The sequence below is a fragment of the Abramis brama genome, assembly GCF_963993115.1.
Source record: "Abramis brama genome assembly, chromosome: 24".
Lineage (NCBI taxonomy): Eukaryota > Metazoa > Chordata > Actinopteri > Cypriniformes > Leuciscidae > Abramis > Abramis brama.
Window position 1 is genome coordinate 22347541 of NC_139986.1, and position 27606 is coordinate 22375146.

The 27606-nt window shown below is 35.7% G+C and overlaps 2 protein-coding genes across 3 annotated transcripts in view; both read right to left on the minus strand.

Moving 5' to 3' along the window:
• Positions 1–24994, minus strand: part of LOC311075233 (uncharacterized protein) — a 28840-nt gene extending 3846 nt beyond the window's left edge. The window contains exons 1-5 of one of the 2 annotated variants that reach the window (XM_084102472.1): positions 24648–24994; positions 17202–17253; positions 15000–15080; positions 14734–14864; positions 12504–12618 (exon numbers count right to left, since the gene is read on the minus strand). In XM_084102472.1, coding sequence (XP_083958598.1) covers positions 12504–12618; positions 14734–14864; positions 15000–15080; positions 17202–17246 — 372 coding nt within the window. In that variant the 5' untranslated portion in view covers positions 17247–17253; positions 24648–24994. Of the gene's footprint in view, positions 1–5172; positions 5309–12503; positions 12619–14733; positions 14865–14999; positions 15081–17201; positions 17254–24647 lie in introns of those variants that run through there. The other variant, XM_084102473.1, reaches the window with a different exon arrangement.
• LOC311075235 (palmdelphin-like) lies at positions 9089–12199 on the minus strand. Its single transcript, XM_084102475.1, has 2 exons — positions 11963–12199; positions 9089–10997 (listed from the first exon to the last, which is right to left on the minus strand). Exons 1-2 carry the CDS (start codon positions 12096–12098, stop codon positions 10024–10026), a joined length of 1110 nt encoding a protein of 369 aa, XP_083958601.1. The 5' UTR covers positions 12099–12199; the 3' UTR covers positions 9089–10023.
• Positions 24995–27606: the final 2612 nt, after the last annotated feature.

The window sequence follows — 27606 nt, forward strand, 5'->3', positions numbered from 1 at the left end:
GTCAATGGGGCCCATCAACTATTTGGTTACTTACCAGCATTCTTCAAAATATCTTCTTTTGTGTTCAACAGAAGAAATAAACTCGTACAGGTTAGGAACAACTTGAGGGTGAAGGCTGAACTATATCAACCTTCATTTTTGGTTGAACTATCCCTTTAATAAATTTTAAATAAGAAAAAAAAAGAGGTGTCAGATTGAATTATTCTTTTGTTTTATAAAATACCACAGAAAAATAATGTGTATCTTTAACTACACATTGTCATATGAACAACAATGTTGTTCTTAGACATGATGAAATTAATGACTTGCTGTTCAGTAAATGAATGAGAATAATTGTGAAACTGCTTCAACTGATTTATACATTTTTCTGTAGGCCTATCACTTAAAAGAACTGCTAATAAGAGTAATTTGCTGAGTGATTTGACTTCACTGATCGCGTTGTATACGTATTGATTCACCAAAATGTTCCGGCTCATATGAATCATTAGCTCGGGACTTCACATATTGTGCTGTATGTGATTCACTAAAAATACTCATTCGTTTAGCACTGAAATGTCGGACACTTCCGAGTATTCTGAATTGGCAGAACATAGGCTACGCTATAACCGTTAATGGAACCGAATGTTATCAATATCATTCCGTCCTGGTTTTAAATGGATAGTTCACCTCAAAATAAAAATTATATCATTTACTCACCTCAAGTTATTCCAAACCTGTATGAATTTCATTATTCTGACGAACACAAAGGTAGATATTTTGCTGGAGGGTGAGTAAATGATGACAGAATTTTCATTTTTGGGTGAACTATCTCTTTAATAAGACCTTCTGAAAGAGAACAGATGCGAATGTGAGAGGAAAGCATAGCGGCCTATTTAATGTAAAGAACGACTGGTAAGAATAGTATTCAGAGTGAATAACCTCAGATAGCTTACTGCAGCCGCTTTTTCAGGTAAGAATTGAGATCAAATAATGACATGATGATAAATAAATTTTTTAGGCTGAGATGAAAAATTTTGACAGAAGCACTGCTAAACGTCCAGCAACGCCTATGATTTTTTGAAAGGCACCATGTTGTTGTTGTAATTGCACAGCACTTAAAAAACCAGGTTAGTCACAAGCATTAGTTTCACTCTGCACAGAAATTCTTACCTTTTGAACTGACTCTCCCAAATTGCACCTTGTTACGTCTGTTTAACACATTTTATAGTCTGAACGTTATTTTTAAAATGTTTGAAATTCACCTGGGCTTCCTTATGTAAAATATGCAACATTTATTCCCTATATTAGATTATTCCAGGGTTTAAGAAGAAAGTTAAATCAATTGTTTTATTATACAGTGAATTATTTCACAAAAATGGGTTATAGTAGGCAGAAATAAGTAGACTCATTATATAAGACTGCAGAACTGGCTCTTATTCATGTCCTGTATTTAATCAGCAGCATAGGCTCTGGATCAGACTGGAAAAGAAAGAAGAAATCTTCTGAAAGATTACACCCTCATAGACTGCCACTGCACTGACCACAGGGTTTCTTATATTGCATACTGAGAGAGCATTTTATATGAGAATTAACAATCAATCACACATTGCATGTCCTTATTTGTCTTGTCTTGTCTTGTTGATGCGCCACTGCAGAGCGTTTGATCACGGCAGCGTGGTTTGTTTACATGGATTTTTCTGATCTCATTCGCACTAAGTGCCAAAGTGATGTGTGATCTAACGCTCAAACACTTTCTGACAGACTAAATCAGCTGCCATGGGGATTAGAAAAGGGATTTTTTCTCTCTCACAACATCAAAACCACAATTACACACTTGAATGCTGAACATAACAATATTAGTACAATATGGGGGTTGTTTTGAAATCAAAATCTATAAATTGACAGCACCATTCATAGATTATATAAGTTCACTTTGGCTTGAAATACTTTAGCCGTCTAGCTGTTCCTTGATGTCTGTTTGGTACAATTACCAGCATTGCACGAAAGTCTCCCACAATCATTCAGAACTCAAGCGGCATGCTAATGCGACCACTAAAAACAGTCAAAATTATGTGAAATTACCATCCACTTCAGCGCCTGCCCATTTCACCCCAATCAAGCTACACAAAAGGCACAAAGCCTCATGAAAATGACAAGCGGTAAAGTGTTGACTACCATAGCAACACCCCCCTACCCGGCTCCTCCTCTAGCAGCTCAGCTTGTGAGAAAACTTCAACACTATCGCACCCTCTCCGTCTCAGCATTTGTGTCATGACAATCTGTAATCCATAAATTATTCAGTGACAATAACATTTGCATTGAAGGCAGACGGAGGTACCAGCGTGTCCCAATACCTACCGTGAGCTTTAGAAACAGGAGCCAGAAGGAGATCATCACCACTTTGCCAAGAAAATCTTCCTGGAGAAACCTGCATGCACTCTGGGCTTGAGTAAATAGTTTGTGGATGCATGGATAGGAAGTGAACTTGCCCTGATATGGGAGTTATTGGCAGAAATGCCATTGCGAGTTGGTCTGATGTCACTGATGTTGGCATGAGTGGTCACCTCAGGGCATCTCAACTCTGATTTGCCGCTCCAGTGTTTTTGCATTAACAGCTGCAGTTTTGGCTGACTGATCAATGGCTTGTCAATGAGGTCGATGGGTTTCCTTAAATGAAAGTTATGTCATAGGGGATTGTGGCATAGTTGGTGCAGAGATTTCACTAATAAATATAATCAAGGTATATATTTTGTAGGTAACTGTTTCGGTATCTATAGGCTGTGTGCAGCATTGTGTGAGCAAAGGCCATTAAAGAAGAACATTTCATGCTCAAGGTTGGTCTATTCAGAATGAAATAATAACCTGTGTGGAGCATCACAGTAACAGGTGCTGGGGGGCCAGAGCGTAGGTGGCCATTCAGATGCATGTGACTGAGCACTGAGCCTTTGGAAATGGGAAGGCGATGTTCTCGGGTGATAAAAATCACTATGCGGCATGAGAGCATTGCAGAATAAGACACAAACGTCTCGAAGGGAGAATTTTGTAGAGATTCATCAATTTGAATGGAAAAATGACTTGAATGTTTGTTCTTTTTATGTACGTATTGACTATTTAAAATGAACTATACTGTATTTTAAAATTAAAAGTGAAATTATTTAGAGAAGAATATACAAATATAATATACAAGTATAATATACAAATATAAATATACAAGAATGAAGTTCAGATATTACTTCAGACCTTTACCAAATAGTAAAAAACACACACACATGTATATATGTATGTATGTATATACAATATGTAAATATATACACACCGGTCAAAAGTTTGGAGACATTACTATTTTTGGTTTTGAAAGAAGTCTCTTATGCTTATCAAGCCTGCATTTATGTGATCAAAAATACAGAAAAAAACAGTAATATTGTGAAATATTATTACAATTCAAAGTAATGATTTTCTATTTTAATATACTTTAAAATATTTATTTATGTGATGCAAAGCTGATGTCTTCAGTGTCACATTATACTTCAGAAATCATTTTAATATGCTGATTTATTATCGATGTTGAAAACAGTTGTGCTGCTTAATGTTTTTATAACCTGTGATACTTTTTTTCAGGATTCTTTGATGAATAAAAAGTAAAAAAAAAAAACTTTTTATTCTATTTCTATTTAAAATAGAAATCTTGTATAACAATATTACACTACCATTCAAAAGTTTGGGATCAGTAATTTTGTTTTCTTTCTTTTTTTGAAAGAAATCAATACTTTTATTCAGCAAGAATGTGTCAAATTGATAAAAAGTGATAGTTAAGATTTATATTGTTAGAAAAGATTTTTTTATATATACAGTATATATATATATATATATATAGACACACACATACATTTTATATATATATATATATATATATATATATATATATATATACACACACACACACATTTAGACTGCAAACTATATCTATTTTCATTTAAATATTTTTTATAAAAACAATTATATATGATTTTATATACATGCTGTTTATAAATTTTTATATTTATTTACTTGGTCAAGGTGTTTATTATTATTATTATTATTATGAATACAATATAATCAAGAGAATAATCCATTATAATATGTGAAATTTGGTGATTATGCAGTGTTTTAACCATGAATTTTCAAGTATTGGTTTCAAGTAATTAAAAGAACATACCTGATTTGAAATTCTAAAATAAGCCATTATGAATACTGAATATTATGAGTACATACAGGCTGCATAGAAAGTGTTACCCATATTTTTGCTGACATATTAATAGCAGTTCATGTGTCAGCTCTCTGCTCTTCTCTGCATTAATGGGAGGGTGAAATGGACCAGGAGACATTCTCATCTGTAATCAGTTCCAAAGAGGATCCATCTCTGTCTCACATTTACCCTAGGCACACACACACACGCACGCCTCCACTCACCCACGCAGACACTTTAATTCACTCTAAAACACACTCACACACCCACACACACATTCAGCTGAGAAGCCCAGTGCTGATGCTGTCTGACAACATCTCAGATCTCGTATTCCACGTTTTCTGAAGTGCTCGAGGTTTGTACAAGCAGCCTGGGATTAATTAAACTTTCACAGCTTCTGTTCTTCATGTTGTTCCATCTTCACGCTTCAGGTTTAAATTAGAGAGGACGTTGATGAAATTTGAAGCCCAAAATAATGAGTTTTATTGATATGACTGACATTTTTAATTCATAACGCTTTAAAGATGCACATCATGGATGTCACTAAAGCCAGATTACAAAAATGTAACAATATACATATTATCAAGTATCAATGCAATCTCACTTCTCACATTTATGATGCAACAATATTAAGTTTGACATAAAATACAGTAAATGTTTCAGTCGGAAAAGCAGACAGAAACCTATCACCCCATGCAAGCGTACACACTCTCACACTCTCACACTCTAGTTTGCACCAAATCAAGTCTCTTTAGACCACGTTAGCACAAACCCAATGAGTTCAGCATCTGTTTTTCAGAGCATCTCAACAATATCACATTCTTTACAGCACCACTGAAAAATGTATAACAGCAATCCAGCACAAACTACATGTAAAACCAACAGCATGACACCTAAACAAGTTCATTCACCCCATTTATTTTCATTAAGTAGAAGTCTGACCATTTTTAAAGTTCTCTGTGTCCTACCTTGTTGTGATATGAGCAGACGGAGGACAGGGAACGTGCTCAGCGATTCTGTCTTGGCTGAAGCTCTGCTTCTCTGTAACCACAGAGACTGTGACTTACTCTGAATGTGCCAGAAACAGCCAATAGCTGAGCAGCCTCAGCCGTTCCGACACGCGCACTCAGTTTCACAAGGAATTTCTTAAAAGCTTTCTGTCAATCAAGCATATTCTCAAGGTTTCATGTAATTGGTTTCTCATCTTTAGAGAATATGACGTAATATGGTTCATTACTATCCTCTCAAAAACCTGCCCTTTGCTCTGATGCAGTGATAAAGTTGAATGTGTTTAAACACTTGTCACTTCTTTTCATTTTGATTTGTGTCATGTAAACATACAGTGAGGAAAATAAGTATTTGAACACCCTGCTATTTTTCAAGTTCTCTCACTTAGAAATCATGGAGGGGTCTGAAATTGTCATCGTAGGTGCATGTCCACTGTGAGAGACATAATCTAAATAAAAAAATCCAGAAATCACAATGTATGATTTTTTAACTATTTATTTGTATGATACAGCTGCAAATAAGTATTTGAACACCTGAGAAAATCAATGTTAATATTTGGTACAGTAGCCTTTGTTTGCAATTACAGAGGTCAAACGTTTCCTGTAGTTTTTCACCAGGTTTGCACACACTGCAGGAGGGATTTTGGCCCACTCCTCCACACAGATCTTCTCTAGATCAGTCAGGTTTCTGGGCTGTCGCTGAGAAACACGGAGTTTGAGCTCCCTCCAAAGATTCTCTATTGGGTTTAGGTCTGGAGACTGGCTAGGCCACGCCAGAACCTTGATATGCTTCTTACAGAGCCACTCCTTGGTTATCCTGGCTGTGTGCTTCGGGTCATTGTCATGTTGGAAGACCCAGCCTCGACCCATCTTCAATGCTCTAACTGAGGGAAGGAGGTTGTTCCCCAAAATCTCGCAATACATGGCCCCGGTCATCCTCTCCTTAATACAGTGCAGTCGCCCTGTCCCATGTGCAGAAAAACACCCCCAAAGCATGATGCTACCACCCCCATGCTTCACAGTAGGGATGGTGTTCTTGGGATGGTACTCATCATTCTTCTTCCTCCAAACACGTTTAGTGGAATTATGACCAAAAAGTTATATTTTGGTCTCATCTGACCACATGACTTTCTCCCATGACTCCTCTGGATCATCCAAATGGTCATTGGCAAACAAGACGGGCCTTGACATGTGCTGGTTTAAGCAGGGGAACCTTCCGTGCCATGCATGATTTCAAACCATGACGTCTTAGTGTATTACCAACAGTAACCTTGGAAACGGTGGTCCCAGCTCTTTTCAGGTCATAGACCAGCTCTTCCCGTGTAGTTCTGGGCTGATTTCTCACCTTTCTTAGGATCATTGAGACCCCACGAGGTGAGATCTTGCATGGAGCCCCAGTCCGAGGGAGATTGACAGTCATGTTTAGCTTCTTCCATTTTCTAATGATTGCTCCAACAGTGGACCTTTTTTCACCAAGCTGCTTGGCAATTTCCCTGTAGCCCTTTCCAGCCTTGTGGAGGTGTACAATTTTGTCTCTAGTGTCTTTGGACAGCTCTTTGGTCTTGGCCATGTTAGTAGTTGGATTCTTACTGATTGTATGGGGTGGACAGGTGTCTTTATGCAGCTAACAACCTCAAACAGGTGCATCTAATTTAGGATAATAAATGGAGTGGAGGTGGACATTTTAAAGGCAAACTAACAGGTCTTTGAGGGTCAGAATTCTATCTGATTGACAGGTGTTCAAATACTTATTTGCAGCTGTATCATACAAATAAATAGTTTAAAAAATCATATATTGTGATTTCTGGATTTTTTTTTTTAGATTATGTCTCTCACAGTGGACATGCACCTACGATGACAATTTCAGACCCCTCCATGATTTCCAAGTGAGAGAACTTGCAAAATAGCAGGGTGTTCAAATACTTATTTTCCTCACTGTATTAGACTGCCAAAATAATATTCTTAATCAGTATTGTTGTCTTGTTTATTGTAAAAATATCAAAGCAGAATACATTTACAAATTCACTAAATGCATAAGATTTGGTTTCAGAGAATATATCGAATTTAATTTGTTTGTTTTTTAACCGCCACTAGATATTTTTCCTGCTTTTTTTCTTGCTCTACAACTCACTAATTCATTTTGTTAGATTTATGGTTAACAAAAAAATAATAATAATAATTTTGCCAGAAAGTGCCTTAATATATTTAGCAATTTTGGTAAATTAAAAAATTAAAGTAAATGTATATTATTTTAAGTATGTTTTTTTTTTTTTTTGCTGGAAAATATGACAGCAATGTTGATTAGGAAAATAACATTTGGAGTGTGAATGTTGGCAAGATACAACTCAGTTTGTTAAATGTAATATTATTTATAATATATTAAATTAAGTCACCTTACATAAAAATTTGCCCCTGCAAAGTTAGGTTTTGGGGAGGGGACAGAAAAAAATGGTAACACTTTACAATAAGGTTTCATAACATTAGTTATCTACTTTAGTTGAATGAACAAGACTTCATCATTTATTAATCTTAGTTAATGTCCATTTCAACATTTACTAATTCATGATTAAAATCTAAAGTTGTATTTGTTCAAATTAGTTAATGCACAGTGAACAAACAATAACTGATGCATTTTTATTAACTAACATTAACAAATATTAATAAATACGGTAACAAATGAATTGCTCATTGTTAGTTCATGTTAGTTAATACATTAACTAATGTTAACAAATGAAACCTTATTGTAAAGTGTTACCGAAAAAATGTATTATCTACATCACTTTGATAAAAAACAGAAAGAAAAAAAAACAGAAAAAAACTTTACCAAAAAGCAAAATAAATTACATAACAGTCAACTGAAAAACATTATGTACAACATGATGGCACTCAAATATGAATCATGTCATAAGCAGGTTTTTTTTTTTTTTTTTTTTTTTCAGATCAGTCTCTCAGTCCTTTCCATCCTCATCAGCAAATACAAGCTGCCGACATTGTAATCTTGCTTTGAAGAGCTTACATGTATTTCTCAGCTGAGACATTTCATTGGCAGTGCTGTGGAGAAGACAGTAAAAATATTTCAGTTCAACCACACCTGATATTCTGCATGCAGTTGCTTAGATAGTTAGTTAGTTTCAACCCCAATCAAAATCCAGTTCAATCCAATCAATCAATGAAATCAATGGATTTGTCTGCAATCTATCATTAGAGAGGATGATGGGATTGCAGTTAGCACATTTACCCTGCACTGATGAGCCAAAATGAGGGGATGACAAAACAGAGAAAACAATGAACATCGCAGGTTTTAGCATTCATTTTGCACCTTATGTAACGCAAGCCAAGGATTATTACATAACTGTCTTTTTGGCTGATGTTATGAAAGACCTTTTGAACAGACACAATGTCTTAAAAGCAACCAAGGGCAAAGTGCTCAATTATAGCTGATGGACGGGAACGGTGCATTACTCTGGAGGAGAAAAAAAATACTATGCTAATTCACACATTAGCTGTCGGAAACGGCTGAACCTATAATGAAACAAAATAAAGAAATTAATAACATGTCCTAAAGATATCTAAAAGCCATTATGTTTTATCAGCCATTGCACACATTCACCATGGTAACCACAGTCTCCGCCACAGAAATTGTTACTACTGTACAATAAATGAATATGGGATTTCCTTTCTGATTCTTTCTGTAATTTTTGAACTAGCTTATATGTTTGCTTGTTTGTTTTTTGTCATTAACTGTTTACCATGGTACATTTTTTGTAAGTTAAGTTTTTTCTTTTAAATCCCAAGCCACTAAAAAGTCTGATTAGCAATCTTGTTATATTACTCCAAAATGTCCCAAAAAAAAGTATGACAACAGCAAGTTAATGTCACAGCAGAAATTATTTTATTATTCATATAAAAACAAGACAGTTTTTATAAGACAAACAATAAGTTTAATTTCATGCACGCCATGCATTTGTGTTATTTAATATTATTATTATTAGTAGTAGTATATAATATTGTTACTATACGTGTGGATGCTCCAAACAGCATATTTCAGTTGATTATAAACATTCAAGTCTAGTATTTTTAGTAGTCTTGCTGTCGGATATTTCTTTGCATTCTTAAGGTTACAGTAAGGTTCGACATCAGTTAAAACATTAGGTATCATGAACTAAACTAAACTGTTTTAAAGAAATTAAAAAATTAATTAATCTAGGTTAATGTGAATGTATATATATTTTATTGTTAGCTTCTGATTATTCTTAAAACATTTACTAACGTTAATTTATATTTATATACTTAAAATGTATGTAGAAAGTAACATTAACCGAGATTAATAAATGCTATAAAAGTGTATGTTCATGATAACTGATGCATTAAAACGAATAGTTCACTCAAAACTGAATATTCTGTCATCCTTTTACTCAACCTTGTGTAGTTCTAAACTATATAAGGTTAAACTATAAGATAACTATAATATTAATGATAACTATCAGAATAGTGGAGTCCAATCACTTTTTAGAACGATTTTTTTTCCAGCTGATAAACAATAAAGACATTAACAGCCAATCAGAATCCTTTCTGCTTTAAAGAGCTTGAGCAATTAAAGCGGCAGCTATGAAATAAGTGCACAACAATATTGTGCATTGCTGTGGATGCTAATATTATCGTTCTTGGGGAGATAAATGATGATATTGATATTGAAATGAACGGGCCTTAAATGATGACAGAATTTTCATTTTTTGGGTGAACTCTCCCTTATATGAAACCTCATTGTAAAGTACATTTACATATTAAACACATGTAAGGAACTCAGAAATATTATTGGAAACCAAAGTGTCTCCTCAATCTTCGAATGGTACCTGTGGCTATCGGGTCTTCAGTTTCATTTCCAAACGTGTGTCTTCCAGAGCCGGAGGTTCTGATGGCACCAGGCCTGATCTCAGAGCGGTACACTACACTGTTGGGTTTGAAGATCTTGCTGTGGTAGCCCAGAGGGTGGTACGACAAATGAGCTTCATCATCATCATCATCATCATCATCACCAATAACTACCAGTTCAGCCTGGATTCCTTCATCTTCCTCATCGGATTCAGCATTCTGATAACCCATGAAGATCATGGTAACAGGTTCACCAGATTCCACCTCGGGTGGGAGTAAGCTCACAAAGTTGAGACTAGAGTCTTCCTTCGGATTCAGAGGGGAATACCGTCCGAATCCCAGCCCGGAGTCTGCCGTTGGAGTTATCCGAAGCGGTTCCTCACACTCCTGTATGGGAGAAGATCCCGGGCTGATCCTGGTTATGTCGCTGTATTCATTGTTAGCATATGGTCCATTTTGAGCTGATTGGTTGGTTTCCAAATACTGGTTGGTTTTAGTGGTTGGAATGTAAAGAGCTTCTTGTTTGGTAAATTTCTCAGCCTGAAAAGGACTCTGGTTCTTGTTGGGCATCTGAAGGCCATGAAGACTGATGTAACCTCTTTCTGTCCTCTGAGGGGTTGTAGGTCGACTGAATGGGCTTGAAAACACAGGTTCGTGGTATTCCACATCTGATGGGACTTTCTTCTCCGCGGCTTTCATCAGAAGTTCCTCTACTTCAAGAGGGCTCATCTCGTTCATGTCATTCTGGGAGTCCTGGCCATCAGGTGGCAAGGCGTAGACAGATTTTCGCCCATCTTCAAAGAGTTTGATGCCTTGCTGTTGGAGATCCAGAGGTGCGATGGAGGTCGTGGAGAGGATGTGACTCTCACCGGTGCGGAGATCTTTTTCCACACTGATCTTCATGGTGTATGTAGCTGAAAGGAAAGAAAAGCGTTAAACACAAACCACTGCGAATCAAATCATGAGATTCAAAAAAACAAACAAACAAAAACAAGAATTGAACCATCATTTAAATAAATGTATATAAAAAAATAATTATTAGCAAAAAACAAAGACTTAAATATATCTAAATCACAAAAGATTTAAAATACATTACCATTCAAAAGTTTGTGATCGGTAAGATTTTAAAAAAAATTGTAAGATTTTTAAAAATGTTTTTGAAAGAAGTCTCTCATGTTCACCAAGGCTGCATTTATTTGATAAATGACAATTTAAAATAATAAAATATAGAATATTTTATAATGTAATATTTGAATCCTGTGATGGCAAAGCTGAATTTTCAGCATCATTACTCCAGTCTTCAGTGTCACATGATCTTTCAGAAATCATTCTTATATTATGATTTGCTACTTTAGATACATTTCTTATTATTATAAATGTTGAAAACAGTTGTGCTGATTAACATTCTTGTGAAAACCATGATAAATTGTTTCAGGATTCTTTGATGAATGCATCCTTACTGACACCAACCCTTTGAATGGTAGTGTATTTGGTGGAAGAATTATTCTATTTATTATAATTAATATGCTTGAAAATACCCCTTACCTGTGGTAAAAACACAGTAACATGGCCTCTTGAGGCTTATTGCTTTAATAAAAAAAAATGTGATCTTGCAATCTGCATCTATATACAATATCCTGTTGTTAGTGTTCAGATGGTGATAACTTGATTTCATAATTCTATGTCATGCCCATAATTACAGTCATGGAAACCATCTTTTTCATGTTTGAAAATGAAAAATGAAAGACAGCATTTATTGTATGTACCTTGAATTGCTATAATTACAGAAGTGGACAGTTTGATGACATGTTTGCACTGTCTAAACAAAATATTCAGGAAATCCTGAATTATATCAGCAAATAGTTGCCTTGCGTTGTACCTTTTTTCTCCTGCTCTTCGTCAGTTTTGTGTTTCCCTGGTGTGACACTTCTCCTCCTAGTTGTGGGAGTATAGCTCTTCGGGACATCAGGTATAGCAGTGTAGATGTATTGGACTGGCTCTGTAGGAAGCAACATAAAGGTCTGTTGAGGAAGTGTCAAGGGAAAAATGGCGTACAAATAGCAATATAGGAAAAAGAAGAAATTTATTTACCTGGGAGGATATTTGCGTTTACTTCCTGTGGGGAAATACAGTAGTTTGCGCAGTACCAAAACCAGATTTGATTGAAGATATAAAACAAAACCAAGTTTCACACATGAGGTCACATATCACGCAAACAGATCGTTTTCTCACAGCACCAACTGGCATCAAACAATTTTATCTTGACGTCAATTTGAAACCGAGGGGAATCTTCACAGCATGTTGCATTGTAGTGATTTCCCTAGTTCCCAACTCAAAAGCGGATCCAATTTAAGGGGCTCGGTGTTGTAATAAGCGGTAAGGAGTCTCCAGGCCTTTTAAAGTGATTACACAAGCAATACCTTTATGATGTCCTCTGGAGTTTTCTCCACCTCCTTCAGTTGTTTCAGAAGAATCTCCTCTTTTGCAGATATCTCCAGCTCTTGCGTCTCCAGAGCCGCAATCTCCAGCTCTATTCTGCAAAGACGCAGGGAATGTTGCTACATATCTTGACTCTCTTTCACTAAAAGCCAGTAATCAGGTCAAAAACACAGCTAAAAATGGGTGAGTCAGCCTTTAGTCATTTCAGTCCCAAGTTATGGAACGCTCTTCTTGATAAACTACAAGCTATCGACTTACTATGCAAGTCTCTCAAAACACATTTGTTCACTAGGGTCTTTCTTTGATTTATTTTATTGTTGTCTGTTGTTTATAATCTTAACTCTATTATGTGTGTGTATGTATGTCTTTCTTTTCTGTGAATGCACACATGTATTTATGATCTGTAAAGCACTTTGTAAACTGTTTTTAAAATGTGCTATATAAATAAAGGTGCTTTACTTACTTACTTATATAATTTAGCTTATTTTTCAATTAAGTTATATGTAGATGAAATAATGCAACATAATATTTTTACTTAAATGCATGGTTAACCCAAAAATGAAAATTGTGTCATGATTTCATCACCCTCATATCGATCCAAATCTGACTTTATTTATTCTGTAGAACACAAAAGAAGATACTTTGAAAATGTTTTAAATGGTTTTGTCCATACAATGAAAGTCAAAGAGGTCCAAAACACTGAATACAACCTACTTTCATATGGACAAACATTGTTCTTCTTTTGTGTTTCACAGAAAAAACAAAGTCATAAAAGTTTTGTTCTACATGAGGATGAGGAAATGATGACAGAATTAAATTTTTTGGGTAAACTATGCCTTTAATTTTTGTAGTGCAAACCACTTCAATTTGTTAACTGTTATTATATATATATATATATATATATATATATATATATATATATATATATATATATATATATATATATATATATATATATATATATATATATAGCATAGGGATTGTACAAATGCATTTCAGAATAACACTAAAAAAAGATGCATTGTACATAAATATAATATAATATAATATAATATAATATAATATAATAAAAAAGATTTAACGAGAGCTTCACCATTATTGCACATCATCCATATATGTAATCTAATTCAGTAGTTTCTTTTATTTTTTATTTTTATTTTAATATATATATATATATATACACACACACACACACGCACACACACATTTAGACTTCACAGTAATTGTTATGAAAAAAAAAAATAATATGAATGCAAACTATATCTATTTTCATTTAAATATTTTTTATAAAAACAATTATATATGATTTTATATACATGCTGTTTATACATTTATATATATATATTTTCATATATATAGTAACAAATGTATAAAAAATTGTTTTAGCCCTTTTTGAAGTAACCTGATTTCATGAAAATCACTCTATATAATGGCACCTCCTTGTGTAATGTTTCGGTATTGTTCAATCTTTTTGCTATGGCATGTGCAGAGAGCTGATGATATCAAAAAATGAGTTTTTAGTTTCAGAATGTATACCCTCATTTATGTTTTGAGCGGGGCCATGAACCTATACGCCAAGATAACTGACGGGAAATGACCAGCACCTCTATGCTGTGATGGTGGAGATTTTCATCTGATTGCTTTTTTTGCTCTTAATCCAACTGGTTTAAACTGCAGCCATCATATTGAAGAGTCTATTTGAGAAAGCTCTTTGGAGATTTGAGTCCTTTAAATCCACCTTAACAACTTCTTGAAAGCAAACTTCCATTCCATCTAAATAAAGCTCCACATGGAGAAACCAGGCAGAGAGTGTTTCACAGATATACTGTATTGCAGCTTATGGGAACTTGAGAGCGGTTCATTTTATATCTCTGTAAAAGATTTTTCCTCAGTTATTTTGTCCTTTTGTTGTGTTAGTCATGCTTCCTGCGCCAGGTATGACCTCCTGCATAATGATTGTTGTTTTTTTTCCAGACAAAGCTTGTCGTAAGTTAACAGGCTCTCATTGCCAAGGCGGGTTGTGTAAGTAGACAGTTTATGTAATACTGTGAGTGAGGTCTATCTGTCTGAACCTTGGCTAACACTGAAAGCCCATCACAGTGGTTGAACAGGAATAATCCAATTGCTTCTCACAATCAGGAAGTCGAGAACCTTGCAAACCATTAGTGATAGAGTACAAACTTTTTTTCACTTTTTATTTGTAGAGAGTACCTGTCGATATTGCTCTGCAGGAGTTTAGTCTTTTGTTGGAAATCTTCAGTCTGGGCCTTCACAGATTCTTGCTCCTCTTCGCTCTGGGTGCTCAATCCATCCATCAGCCATTGTTCTCGTAGAGTTTTTTTCTGTTTGTGCAAAGAAAGCAACACAGCATGTTGTATCAAGATAATTTACTTTTTTTTCTTTACATTACAGTGTTGTAAATTAATATAATAAAATCACAAAATGCAAACACAAATATATAATTACATAACACATACCTTTAGATATTGTAGCTTTAATTTCTCTTCTTCAGTGTTCCTTCGTTTCTTTTCTATCTCCTCTCGAATTTTTCTTTTGTCCTGATGAGAAAACAGAGTCATACTATGTAAAGTAAAATAAGATCCTAAACCTTTTTCAGTTTCACCTTGACCCCATACTCTTTTGTTGTTTCACGTCTTGCTATTAACACAAGCATAGGGAGAGAACTAATATAGTCTTTTTGAGAGGGAGGCTTTGCAGCATTATTTTTAACTCTCTAATAAACTATGACTTCATTTATAAAATGAACAGCTCAAAGGCTGTATGTGGACAGAAATAACACATGGACAGATATCTCCATATATGCTCTGAATGTTCTTTGATGGAGTTCACATACTGACAGAAACTGATATACATGGATTAATCTCTCTGATTTGTTGTCTGGCCATTAACTCTTTCGCCGCCATAGAATTTTCTAGCTTTCCTTTGTTTTCACTGTTATACGATAGGGGGCGCTATAACACATCTTCTGAAAGAGTTCTGAATCTCCAGATCAAAACACATGCAAAAAAGAAGCACAAAACAAGTGATAAAAGCATTGCTTTGTAGTCTTAAAGGGGTCATATAATGGTACATGCACTTTTACAAGTTGATTGTACTGAAATGTGTGTTGGCAGTGCCTGTACACAACCATCATAAAATGATAAAAATCCATTCAGTGTTTTTTTTTATTTATCTTCTTATATGTTTTCCCCCATCTCAAATCAAGCCGTTTTGTGACGTCACAAAATCGACGCCCCTCCCACGATTGTTGATTGACAGCAGTGTTTCAACACAGACCCGCCCTCGCTCGTGAGCGAGCTGTCAATCATAGTCCGCGCGGACCGGCACGGTCATTGTTGAAACGTTGGAGCACTGTCTATGAGCAGAATGGCATCTAAGCGATTGTGTTCTGTTCTTGGGTGTAATAACGAACACAGCAGTCATTTTGATGTTCCGAAATCCGAACCGCTGAAGACGCAGTGGCTGAGTTTGTTTTCGAAGGGAATATTCCCAACGATCAACGTCAATGCTGTCATGTTTGCGCGAATCATTTCACCAGACTGCTTTACAAACGAGGGTCAGTAACGTTATAAAGCTGGTTTTGCTAAGAAGCTGCTCCTGAAAAAAGGATCGGTACCAACTATTCGTGTTCCTGCTGCACCTCCAGAATAACTGAAGTGAGTGTAACGTTTTATTAACCTTTATATTAATCTTTATATTAATCTTTGCAAATCGCTTGCTGCACGCTTCACGATGAATGCGGCCGTTTACACTCAGTGTACATTACGGCATGTTTTCTATGTACGACATTCTCAATATAATTCATAATCCCACGTTTATAATGAACAACGCGTTATGGTTATTGTGTTATTATTACAAACGGTGTACGCAGAGGGTGTACGCACAGAACAGAGGGGCGGGGTGAGCAAAGCTCATTATCATTTAAAGACACATGCACTTAAACGGCATGCTGAAAACAGAGCTGTTTTTTACCAGGTAAAATTAGTGTTTTCTTACAATACTAATGAGAATTTTTTATTAAAGTATATTACAAACTTTTAATTTAGACCCCAAAGAATCATATTAGATTGTACAAAAATGGCATTATATGACCCCTTTAAAAAAAAGAATGTGATTTTCTCAGCTTTAAGTTCAAAATGTTGCTTTTTTAAATGAAACTTACTCACATTCAAGTGTTCAAAAAGCTAGAGTAAAACGTAATGTTTGTTTGTTTAAAAGTAGAGACTCTGTTCTTTATTTTGATATATTGCATGTTCAGATATTCATACAAAAATTCTGGGGGCCATCAAAATTTTGAGAAAATTATCAAAAATGCTGCCGGTGGCTGGCAAGTTGGAAAAAAAATCCTGGCAGGGAAAAAGTTAATGGTTGTGTGGTTCATATCATCAAGGCCACAAAAGTATTAAGACTATAATGCTGGAATTAAGTGCTTTTATTTAAATGACACACTAAAAACTCTCACCTTATCAAGGTTACCAGACATAACAGAGAAAAATGAATCTGTTATATACACGTTTCAAACACCTAGAAAGGTTTTGTGATTTGACAACTTGACACCAAAGCCAAATAACAATATATAAAGTGATAATATTTCCCTTGCCAATATAAAACCTCCATTCTCTGTTCCACAAAACCAAAAAGAACAGCCTGATACTCACTGTTATAGCCTGTAGTCTCTCTCGCAGCAGGGTTTCCTCCTCCATTATGCTCCTGACACAGAAAATGAGAGAGAGAGAGAGAGAGAGAGAGATAAACAACCTATTCTCACTAACAACCCTCCGTCAATGTCTGTCTAGAAGACTAAGAACAGGTTGGTAACAAGCTTTGATTGGCACATGTGGGTTGACATGAGAGAAGTTTTGGTAGGGGGAGACTTGATGGTGGGCGTCAAAGTTGGAGGAAAGGAAGGAAGAGTTGTTGGGGGCTCTTTCACCCACTATCTCTCTGCCTGAAGGATGAATGAGCACAAAAAAGATGAAAGATGTACAAAAGGGTGTGTGTGCACACGCGTGTGTGTGTGTGTGTGTGTGTGTGTGTGTGTGTGTGTGTGTGTGTGTGTGTGTGTGTGTGTGTGTGTGTGTCGGTTGTTGCTATCCATGATGTGCTAGCTAACCATAACTGCCATAGCAAGCATGTCACTCTTTGACACTTCATGCGTCAGATATCTCCATGTGGAGTGCTTTGCCCATGGGACAGAGTAACATAATGTCTCATGTCAATAAATAATAGATAAATAGCCTGACATTACTGCGCTACAACCAGGGGTCATTTAGCTTCCACTTAACAGAAGAGGTTGTGTTAAGTGTGAATTCTGATGATGTAGTATGTACAAATATATATTAAAGGTAGACTGTGTAATTGCTGCACCAAATAATAATAAAAATAGTGCCATCAAAAGAAATTGCAAAATAAATTTTACATTTCCTGAAGAAAATGGAACTTGTGTGTGCAGATGTAGCCGCTATGATGCTAAAGTGTTGTAGGTGGTTGCCAGGGTGTTGCTACGGCATTGCTATGATGTCTTGGAGTCTTTTTGAACATGTGATAAGATCACTAGGATATTCTTGTATTTGCTAGATGATCAAAAGAGCCCTCCTAAAATAACATTACTTTTTATTATTCTAATAATAATAATAATTATTATTATTATTAAAAAAAAAAGAAATTATATTTAATTGAAGAATATTATAAAATGTTTCATTAAATATAATTACATAAATTATAATCATTTAAAAGCATATAAGGTACTAGAATGATTAATAATAGACCAATATTATAATTATTTAAATTAGCAAACACTATGGTTTCCAAACAGGTTTCCCTATTGCCAAATCTTTCTCTGCACAATAAAATGGAAAAGGACAAAATAATTTCAGCTTTATATAATCTCTGGTGCATGAAAAGCAAGTGCTGAGTTTATTTATCAAGAGATAGAGCTGAGCACAGTGAGACAAACCATTTCTGTAAATATCTGCTTTGTATTTGTTCAGTATTGATGTCATGTATCTTGAATTTCATTCAAGGCCATTTCTCAGATGTTTGGACTTGCAAAGCAAAAGTTGTTGGGTTAAGAATAGCCCACTGAAGACAGACCTCATCCCCTTTGTACAGAAATAAACACATGGTCAGCAAGATATACACTCTGTTGTCACAGGTGGACTGCAAGGTTAAATGGCATTCAGATAACGACATGTGGTTATGAAACACACGTGAATGACCAAACCCTCTGAGGCCCTGTGCTCTGCTCAGAAACACAGACTGTGTGATATAAAATGTCACCCCCAAACGTTTTTTTTCCTATGTTAACATATTTCCTATTGACACAGGACGTTTTGGTGAGGAATATTGAAATATTTATTACTAGGCGAGTAATTTCCATTTTATTTTTCATTTTTTCAAAATACAATTTAAGTAATCAAAACTAATTTATAGGAAGAAGTAATAAAATAACAATAACAATAAAAAAATTCTATAGTAGATACTGGATATTTTTTATTTTTCTAAAATTGAAAAGTTAATGTTCAGCTTTTAGGAGTACATTAGCATATATGGCTGGCTTCAAAGCTAACACATATGGGCTAAAAGTCACAAATTTTCATGGGGCCAAATCCTTTACAAACTTGAAAAAAAATTCTATATTTCCTGGTTGTGCCCCTCTCTCCCTGGTTGAAATGTGACCTATGCTCCATCTGACAGGTGAAGAGTTCAAACAGTAGAAAGCCCATTGCGACATGGACAGAGTGTGCTAAGCGTTGTCACGTGGCCTTTGGTTTAAAATGTCAGGCTTGTCCCTTTCTTAAAAACAAACAGTCCTGAAAATGTGTGTTGTCTCAGATGAGGATCCATCTGACATCAATGTGACTTACATCCTGCACTAAGTGTAATGCCTGCTCAGATTGCACCCATCCTCTCTGCCTGGTGACTGTACAAATTACTGACACCCTTGACGCTATCTAACAAATAGATCTACAACAAAGCAAACAAGCACTATTTTGTTTTTAAATCTAAATGCAGTTAGTGACCCTTAACACATGAAGTCAGTTTCCCTGCAGATTCTCAAAGGAACCGAGAACTCATAAACAAAAATGACATTTCCCCTGATGACACCACTGAGCGACCCATCATGCCTTTTAATGTCTCACCGCTTAACAAGATGCCTCACTAATTTAAGATACAGATTAAGTAGTATGGCAGAGAGAGATGCATTTACAGATATTAGTGCATCAGGTTTTGTTAGAATGTGCAATCAGAGACGTCCCTGTCCTCACATACCCTTTCAGCACTTAGAAAAACATAAGCATTAGAAGTAATTGGTATACTTAGAACCAAATAAATATTTTGGATTAAAGCTGAGCCAAACAGACAGTCAATTAATGCACTAAAAAAAATAGATTATTTTTTAAACAAACAATAAATAAAGTATATAGAGCAACTGCAAATGGTATTTTGGACATAGTACCATGGTAAATAGTGTGTTTTTCTGGACAAGGACAAGAATTACACTATTAATTAAAAGTTAGGACACACCAACTAATTTAACTTTATTATTAGGCTAAGTAATCAAAGCTCTAAATAACAAATTTAAGTATGGGAATTATGAAATAAAGTAAAATAAACATTCATGAATATTTTAAATGAGTCTAAAGTTGATTGTCAACGTTCAGGAGTACACAATCATAGATGGCATCAAAGCTAACAGATACAGTATATGGCTAAAAATCACAATTTTAAAATAAAATAAAAGGCATACCGTCTTCTTTTTTACTCTCTTTGTCTAGGCAGGTGGTGCTGGGGAGGAGGAGGGCTAAAATAAGAATTTGCATAGCAGGCAGACTTAGTGTATTCATTTTGGATGCATCCTGGTTATAAATGCTAGTAGAAATGAATACGTGAAATCGATTGGCTGCGGAAGTTACGTTGAAACAACCAATCAGAAAGTAAATAGAGTTTAAAGGCTGAACTATTCATTATTAAGATCCATTATAAGCTGGGTTTCCATCCAAACATAAAGGGAATCTTTTCAAAGTTAGCAAAAAAACAACAATAAAATCAAACAAATGTGAATTAGGTGCGTAAGTTGTTCGAGTGGATGACAGTGGTATTGGTAACCTAGTAACCAACAGTAAATAAAACACCATCAGCGGAAACAGCCGATTAGTCACGCGGGTTTAATGTTCACTATGTCAAAATGTATTCGGTAAATGCATTTTCATCTCCCATTATTCACATTAACTCTTTCGCACAAGTCAAAAACCACATCAAGCGAGCGTAAAAACTTTTTTGCAAATTAAGGGATTTTTTTTTCCAGAAGTTTGGGGTTTCCATCACATGTTTCTGATGCGATACTTCAAAATGAGCATAAAAACAGGGTGATGGAAACATATACTGTCAAAGAAGAGGTCTGCAGCTCGCTTAATTGACATGATGAAAGCCTTAGTTTCATTCATGGTAAAATAATGAGCTCACAGTCAGGTTAGTTGTAGTATTGTTGTTATACAGGGCAGTTTAGGAAACTGATGTTCACCTGTGTTTAATCTGACCTCTTTCTCTGTCCTCGCTCTAAAAATACCTCACCCGCCAAGCACAATAACAGCATGAAATACTTTCTGGTTTATAATGACTTTTTTCCCCCCGGTTTTTAATGAAAGCTACAACATTCCTTTTGCACTTCTTCAATTTTGTAAATGCAGTGTTTGAAAGATGCTCACACAATAGAGCTAATTTATGCAACAAATCAGAATAAATTATGCCCCAGCTAAAAATTATCCCGAGAGAGAGGGAGGATATTATACACAGACTCACATACACCCACACAAGCTGCTGCATAGAAATGTCTCCCAGTTTAATGTTCCGAAGCACTTCAGATCCACAGAACTGGAATTCTAATTTCTGCATCCAGAATTCCGATGCATTATCATTCCTCTCTGCTTCAGTCAGCTCAGATTACAGCAGCCTGGCAGGGTTCAGTGAAGGAATTAGGACACCCAGTGTGGCGACAAACAGGAGAAGGTCATGCTAGTTAGTTCTGCCCACGCTGGTTCTCACTGCCAGGCTTGAGACGGGTACTGCAAGAAAGAAAATAGTGTTCGTCTCACAGCTGGACTGTCAGTGCTGGACAGTCAGGCAAACGCTGGCCCCCGACCTCTCTTGATTTCTGAGATCCATCAGCTGTTAAGACATACACCCCTCTCCTCCTCCAAACCATGCCAACTGCTCTCTTTCTTCCTCTCATCTTCTATTTCCATCTCTCTGATTGCATGACTCACAAGCAGGTACCTAAAAAATACTGTGGTGGCAGCATGGTACAGTGATAGTATCAGATAGCAACACGTATGCGTTGATGATATGATGTATATATGGAGTTCCCACCTTTTAATTTTCTATGATTTTTCCAGTTGTTCATGATTAGGATTTTTAACAAGTTGATTATACTATTATTGCTACAATTTTTAGCCAATGAAATATTTTCGAGCTGAGCATAACTGAAAAAATATATATATTTACTATTTTATTGAGTAGATATAAATGTTTTTATGGCTTTTCTGTTTTTGTTTTTAAGATATTAATTTATTTCTATCTTTGTAATAGTACAATTGAGTATCATGAATAGTTTTATTAATATTTTGAATCAGATTTTATTTTTATATTAAATGTGTCTATATAGTTTTATTGCTTTTTTATTTTAGTTTTAGTTATTTTAGTACATCAAGTTACACATAATGGAAATAAGAAATTATGCCTTGGCAACTATAGCTGAAATAAAATAAGTTTACTTTTTTTATTATTTTTTTTTTATTTCAGTTAATGTTTATTTTATTTAAATAAAACGTATGTTTATAGTTTTAGTTAAATTAAATTAATTAATTAAGATATTAAAAATATATTAACTGTGATATAAAATATTAATTTTCATGAATTTTAGTGATTAATGGATATGATTTTACTAACATTTTCAAATCATGAAAACTAATATCTTAAAAAGTCATAGAAATGTCTAAAGTGGATATAATTTTATTACATATATTACATATATAATTTTAGAAGAAAAATACATTCATTAATCACTACAGAAATATCTTTGACTTAATATTTTAAATTTGAATGCCTTGATTTTTAAAACTTGATAATATTAATGGGTTTTACTATGGGATCTCTGTATATACCATGAATCTGAATTAATTGAATTCATGGCAATAATTAGATGTAAATCCTTTATTTTGTCTGTACTGTTTTGTGCATGTCCAAAAAAACATAGTAAATTCAGGGTACTTTTCAAGGTATTACCATAAAATATATACTCTGATATACACCACAGTACCATTTAAATAACATAGTAAATTAATATAGTAAACAGGCAGTACCATGATACAGTAAAAAGTACCCTGGTAATACCATCTGATACCATCACTGAACCACAGTGTCGCACTTCAACTTCAAAATCTGTAACGCAATAACTAAAAAATGTCCTAATCCTGCTGCGATCACAGCAAACAGCCTCTCAGCCACAGTCACAGCTCAGAGATCAAAGGTTTTCATGGTGCATGATATAATACCGATCAAACACGCTCTTATAGCGGCCCGATCTCCCTCGCTCGAGTCTGACAGAAAGATTTCGCTCAGATTCAGTCTAGAGACAGACACCTAATCTCCAGTCTCTAATCTAATCTCTAATGGTTTAAAAGTCAAATTATTTGGGGTCTGCAGCCTTTAGTGTGTGGAAAACTAATTCCTTACACCACCAATTTCACTTATCAAAACTGCTGTTCTTATTTCAAAACTTGTAACAGTATTATATTATCTATATTATAAAAAGGTATTACACAGATCTCTGGAATACTTCATTCTGATTGGTCAATTGCAACATTCTGCTGTCAAATATTTCAGTATAATAACCCTTAAACATTAAAATTGATCATTAGCCTACTGGCAACTGATTTCCTCTCAAAAACTCAACAATCAACTCAAGAAAAATTAAATCCTGGCAAAAGTAGTAGACTATTAAAAAAAATGTTGTGAAGATTTAGATTTACATTTATGAAAATAGATATTGTCAATGTAGTTGCATTACCATTCACTAACCTGTATTGTTTCAAACTTAATTTTAATACATAATTTTAAGATATTAATTTTCATATTTATTTTTTATTTTTAAATGTTAAATCTATGACTTGTCTATGAAAAAAACAGACTACTTTCATCTCTCTTAATCACTCAAACATGATTTATTATAAATATTTTTAACAAAAACTGCTAAGTAGCCCTATAATGAAGATGATAGTGTGCAATCATACAGTCATTATCACAAAATAAACTGCTTAAGGGTGATGCAAGTCTATGTGCCTTCATGATGGGGTCCTGCTCACCCTGTCAGAATTTATTTTGCAATAACAACCAGCTGACTGAACATTATAATTACTTAATAACACTTTTAGTAACCAATCAGACAGTGCTGTGTATCAAGTGAACTACACAGGTTTTATAAGTAACCTTCATCATGAAAGACTAAATCATATGTGTATGGACGTGGTGTGCTAGAATATTCGCATGCAGTCTGATTCATATATGTGGGTGGAAGAGAGAAGCAAAGCCTCTCTCTCCCCCCTTGTGGTTTTCCATGTGTGTGTACCGTTCGCAGGTACGAGACTATACAAGTCTTCCTGTCACTCTGTGGTGAGTTGAGAGAGAAGAGGGTGTCCCCGGCTAGGGTGATGCCAACACAATGACGCCATAAGCCTCCTGATGCTTTGACACACAACGGCAAACTGGCAGTCTAAAAGTCAGACCCCATTAAATCAGTTGACAAAGGCTTTACGGACCTACCGGCGTCCAGCCAGGACAGCGGGCAAAAAAAGGCAAGCTTAGGGGAATTAAAAGCTTACGAATCAATGGACCCCCCCAGCTCTTTTTCACACTGAACACAACAAAAACATACAGAGCAAGTACCTGAACACAACTGAGCTAACCAGTTAACCAAGCATAAGTACTGTCAGATTGTTAAGTGGCAGGCAGAAAATAACATTTAGAAGGAAAATAGCAAGCTGAATTACACTAAACAGACAATATTTAGACACAATCACAAACAAAAGGAAGAGAGCAATGCTCACCAGTTATCTTCTGCTGATGGTTTTAGTTGGGAAGCGTTGACCGGAATTCAGTCTGTTCCTTCCAGCATGGTTGCATGAGTGTATAATGAGTGTGTGTGTGTGTGTGTGTGTTCAAGTGCAGGTACTGTAGGCTGAGGGTTGATCCTGTGTTACCATTCACTGGCAGGCTGCCCCCTCTCGCTGTCTCTCTCTCTCTTTAACTCTCCGATTCCCTCGCTTTCTGTCATGCTATTACTCGCTCTCTCTCTATCTCCCTCCCTCTTCTTCATCCTCTCTCTCTCTCTCTCTCCGCTCTCGAGCTGTCAGAGCCGGGCTGCTCTACCATGTGTTAGCCCACGTACAACTGCAACACACTGTGCCTACACACACACACACACACACACAGAGAGAGAGAGAGAGAGAGATCAGCTGTTGTTTCTATTACATGAACATGCTGACACACAATTTGTTAAATTACTCCTCTCCAAAATTAGTTTTTAAAAGAACAGCTCAAAGGTTTCGCAAACACTCTAGTTTTATCTAGGGCTTTATCGAGTGTGTATTGTGTGTGTTGTGGTGAACTACCCCCGCTAATATGGTAATATTTCATTTGTTTCTCTCTATTTCCCTCTCAGTTTCATGTCACAGCGGTGATATTCAAAAAACAGAGTTTCCCCTCATGGCAGATGTTCAAACTAGGCAGATTTTGTGAACAAGGCCTGTAAAAAGCATTGTAATAACATATTTTGAACAGTTTAGGTATTAAACATTTGCGCATCCTGGACATTTCACACTACAAATATCACCCTAGCAACCACCAGAACAACATAGCATTTACATGAACATTTTTCACTGTGGACGCACTTTAGCAACCACATAGCAACACCCTAGTAACCACTTTGATCAACTTAATAACCAGGGCTGCCAACTTTTGAGTTCAGCTTTGAGTGAGATTTTGGGGGTTCGCGATTTGATTCATACGCTTGCGATTTGATTTTGAAAAAAATCCATTCACTCCTTTTTTATCCTCAAAAAGCCTAAACACTCTCAATAATCAAGCCATTTGGATTTTCTTGCTCTGTCCACGACTACTGACGGACTGTCCCATATTAGCATATTTCCACCCTCAGCCATTTGTATACTGTCTGCCAAGGCAGCACTTTATGTGTCTTGTCTCGACCGACACCCCCCACAGAAGAGAGGGGTGGGGTGAGCAGTTGCTCATTATCATTTAAGGAACACGCCGACTTTTTGGGACTTTATTCACCGTATCCCCCAGAGTTAGATAACATTAAGTCCATACATACCCTTCTCATCTCTGTGCATGCCGTAACTCTGTCTGATGCACCCACCGCTAGCCTAGCTTAGCACAAATACTGGAGGTAAATGGCTCCAGCTAGCACACTGCTCCCAATAAGTGACAAAATAACGCCAGCATTTTCCTATTTTCCTATTTAGATGTTGTGATTTGTATAGCGTGTACAAATAGCAAGGTCACTTGAGACACAGCCATCTTCTAACCGTATACATACTGGGAACTATATTCTCAGAAGGCGAAGCACTGCTATTTCTGCGGAGTGATTTACTCCAACTCTGAGCGAACTCTCTGCTCCTCACCACGGGGCTTCTCAGGTACTGCAAGCAAATCACTCCGCCCAAGTAGCAGTGCTTCGCCTTCTTAGAATATAGTTCCCAGTATGTATACGGTTAGAAGGTGGCTGTGTTTCATGTGACCTTGTAATTTGTACACACTGTGACTATACAATTCACAACATGTAAATAGAAAAATGTTGGTGTTATTTTGTCACTTACTGGGAGCAGTATGCTAGATGGAGCCATTTACCTCCAGTATTTGTGCTAAGCTAGGCTAGCTGTGGGTGTGTCAGAGTTACGGCACGCACAGGAATGAGAAGGGTATGTATGGACTTATCTAACTCTGGGGGATACGGTGAATAAGCTAAAGTCCCAAAAAGCGTGTTCCTTTAAAGAGACATGCACCGAAACGGGTCGCTGTGAAGTCAAGTCAAGTCAAGTCATCCTCATTTATATAGCGCTTTTAACAATGAACAGAGCTGTGATAGAGAGCTGTGAACAGAGCTGTTTTTAAGGAGGTAAAAAGGGTGTTGTTTTACACAACCATTGAGGAATTTTAACCAAAGTATGTTACAAACTTTACATGAAGACCCCAAAGAATCATACCAACATGTGGAAAATGGGCATACGGTGACCCCTTTAAGTATTTGTATTAGTAATGGAGGCCTTTTGCCCCATTCTGGTGAGCCTTTTACCCCCAGAGTGGGGTAAAAGACCCTCCTTGCCACCACGCATTTACAAGATTTTTTAGGCGAAACAAACAACTTTATGATTTATGTTCCCATAAAATGTGTTGACTCATCAACGTTCAGTTGAAACATAGGCCTAAAGGACTTTATCTTCTGCAATTATATTGAAAAGCGTGTTCTATTTAGCCCCGTTCTACCTTACCCTAAAAGTTAGTTTTACTAAAAGAAAAAAAAAATCTTTCTCAACTAATGTTGTAAATTATACAGAGAACCCTGTCAGCTGTTATTAAAGGTTATACAATTTGTATACAATTACATAAGTAGGCTACTGATTTGTATACAATTACATATAAGGCCATTTTTATAATAATAATAATAATGTTATAAGAATAACTTTGTAATGGCTATTAGAGTAAAAATAATGAATATGTAATGTAATGCTTTTTTGCAAAATGCTCTTCTCCTCTTTATTTTTCTCGCTACTGTACAGTTTATGGCCACTGTCCTGAGTGGCTTTTCTAAGGTAAATGCAATGTTACATGACATTCAAGACAAGAGCTACAAAAACACTGATTGAGCGTTTACATGAGACAAGATACATTTCAGTAAGTTGTACTGATTCTTTCAACATACCTTCTGATGTTCATTTATGTTTATTTTGTGCTGTACTGTAACAACTAGAAGTAAAAAGGGAGAGT

What these genes read in the sequence shown, in the direction of transcription:
- LOC311075235 (XM_084102475.1), bottom strand. Translation starts at nt 12,098, where the DNA reads ATGTTGCTTCCTACAGAGCCAGTCCAATACATCTACACTGCTATACCT. An exon ending in CGAAGAGCAGGAGAAAAAAG is followed by an intron (nt 10,998 to 11,962) that starts GTACAACGCAAG and finishes CTTTCCTTTCAG; the next exon opens with CTACATACACCATGAAGATC.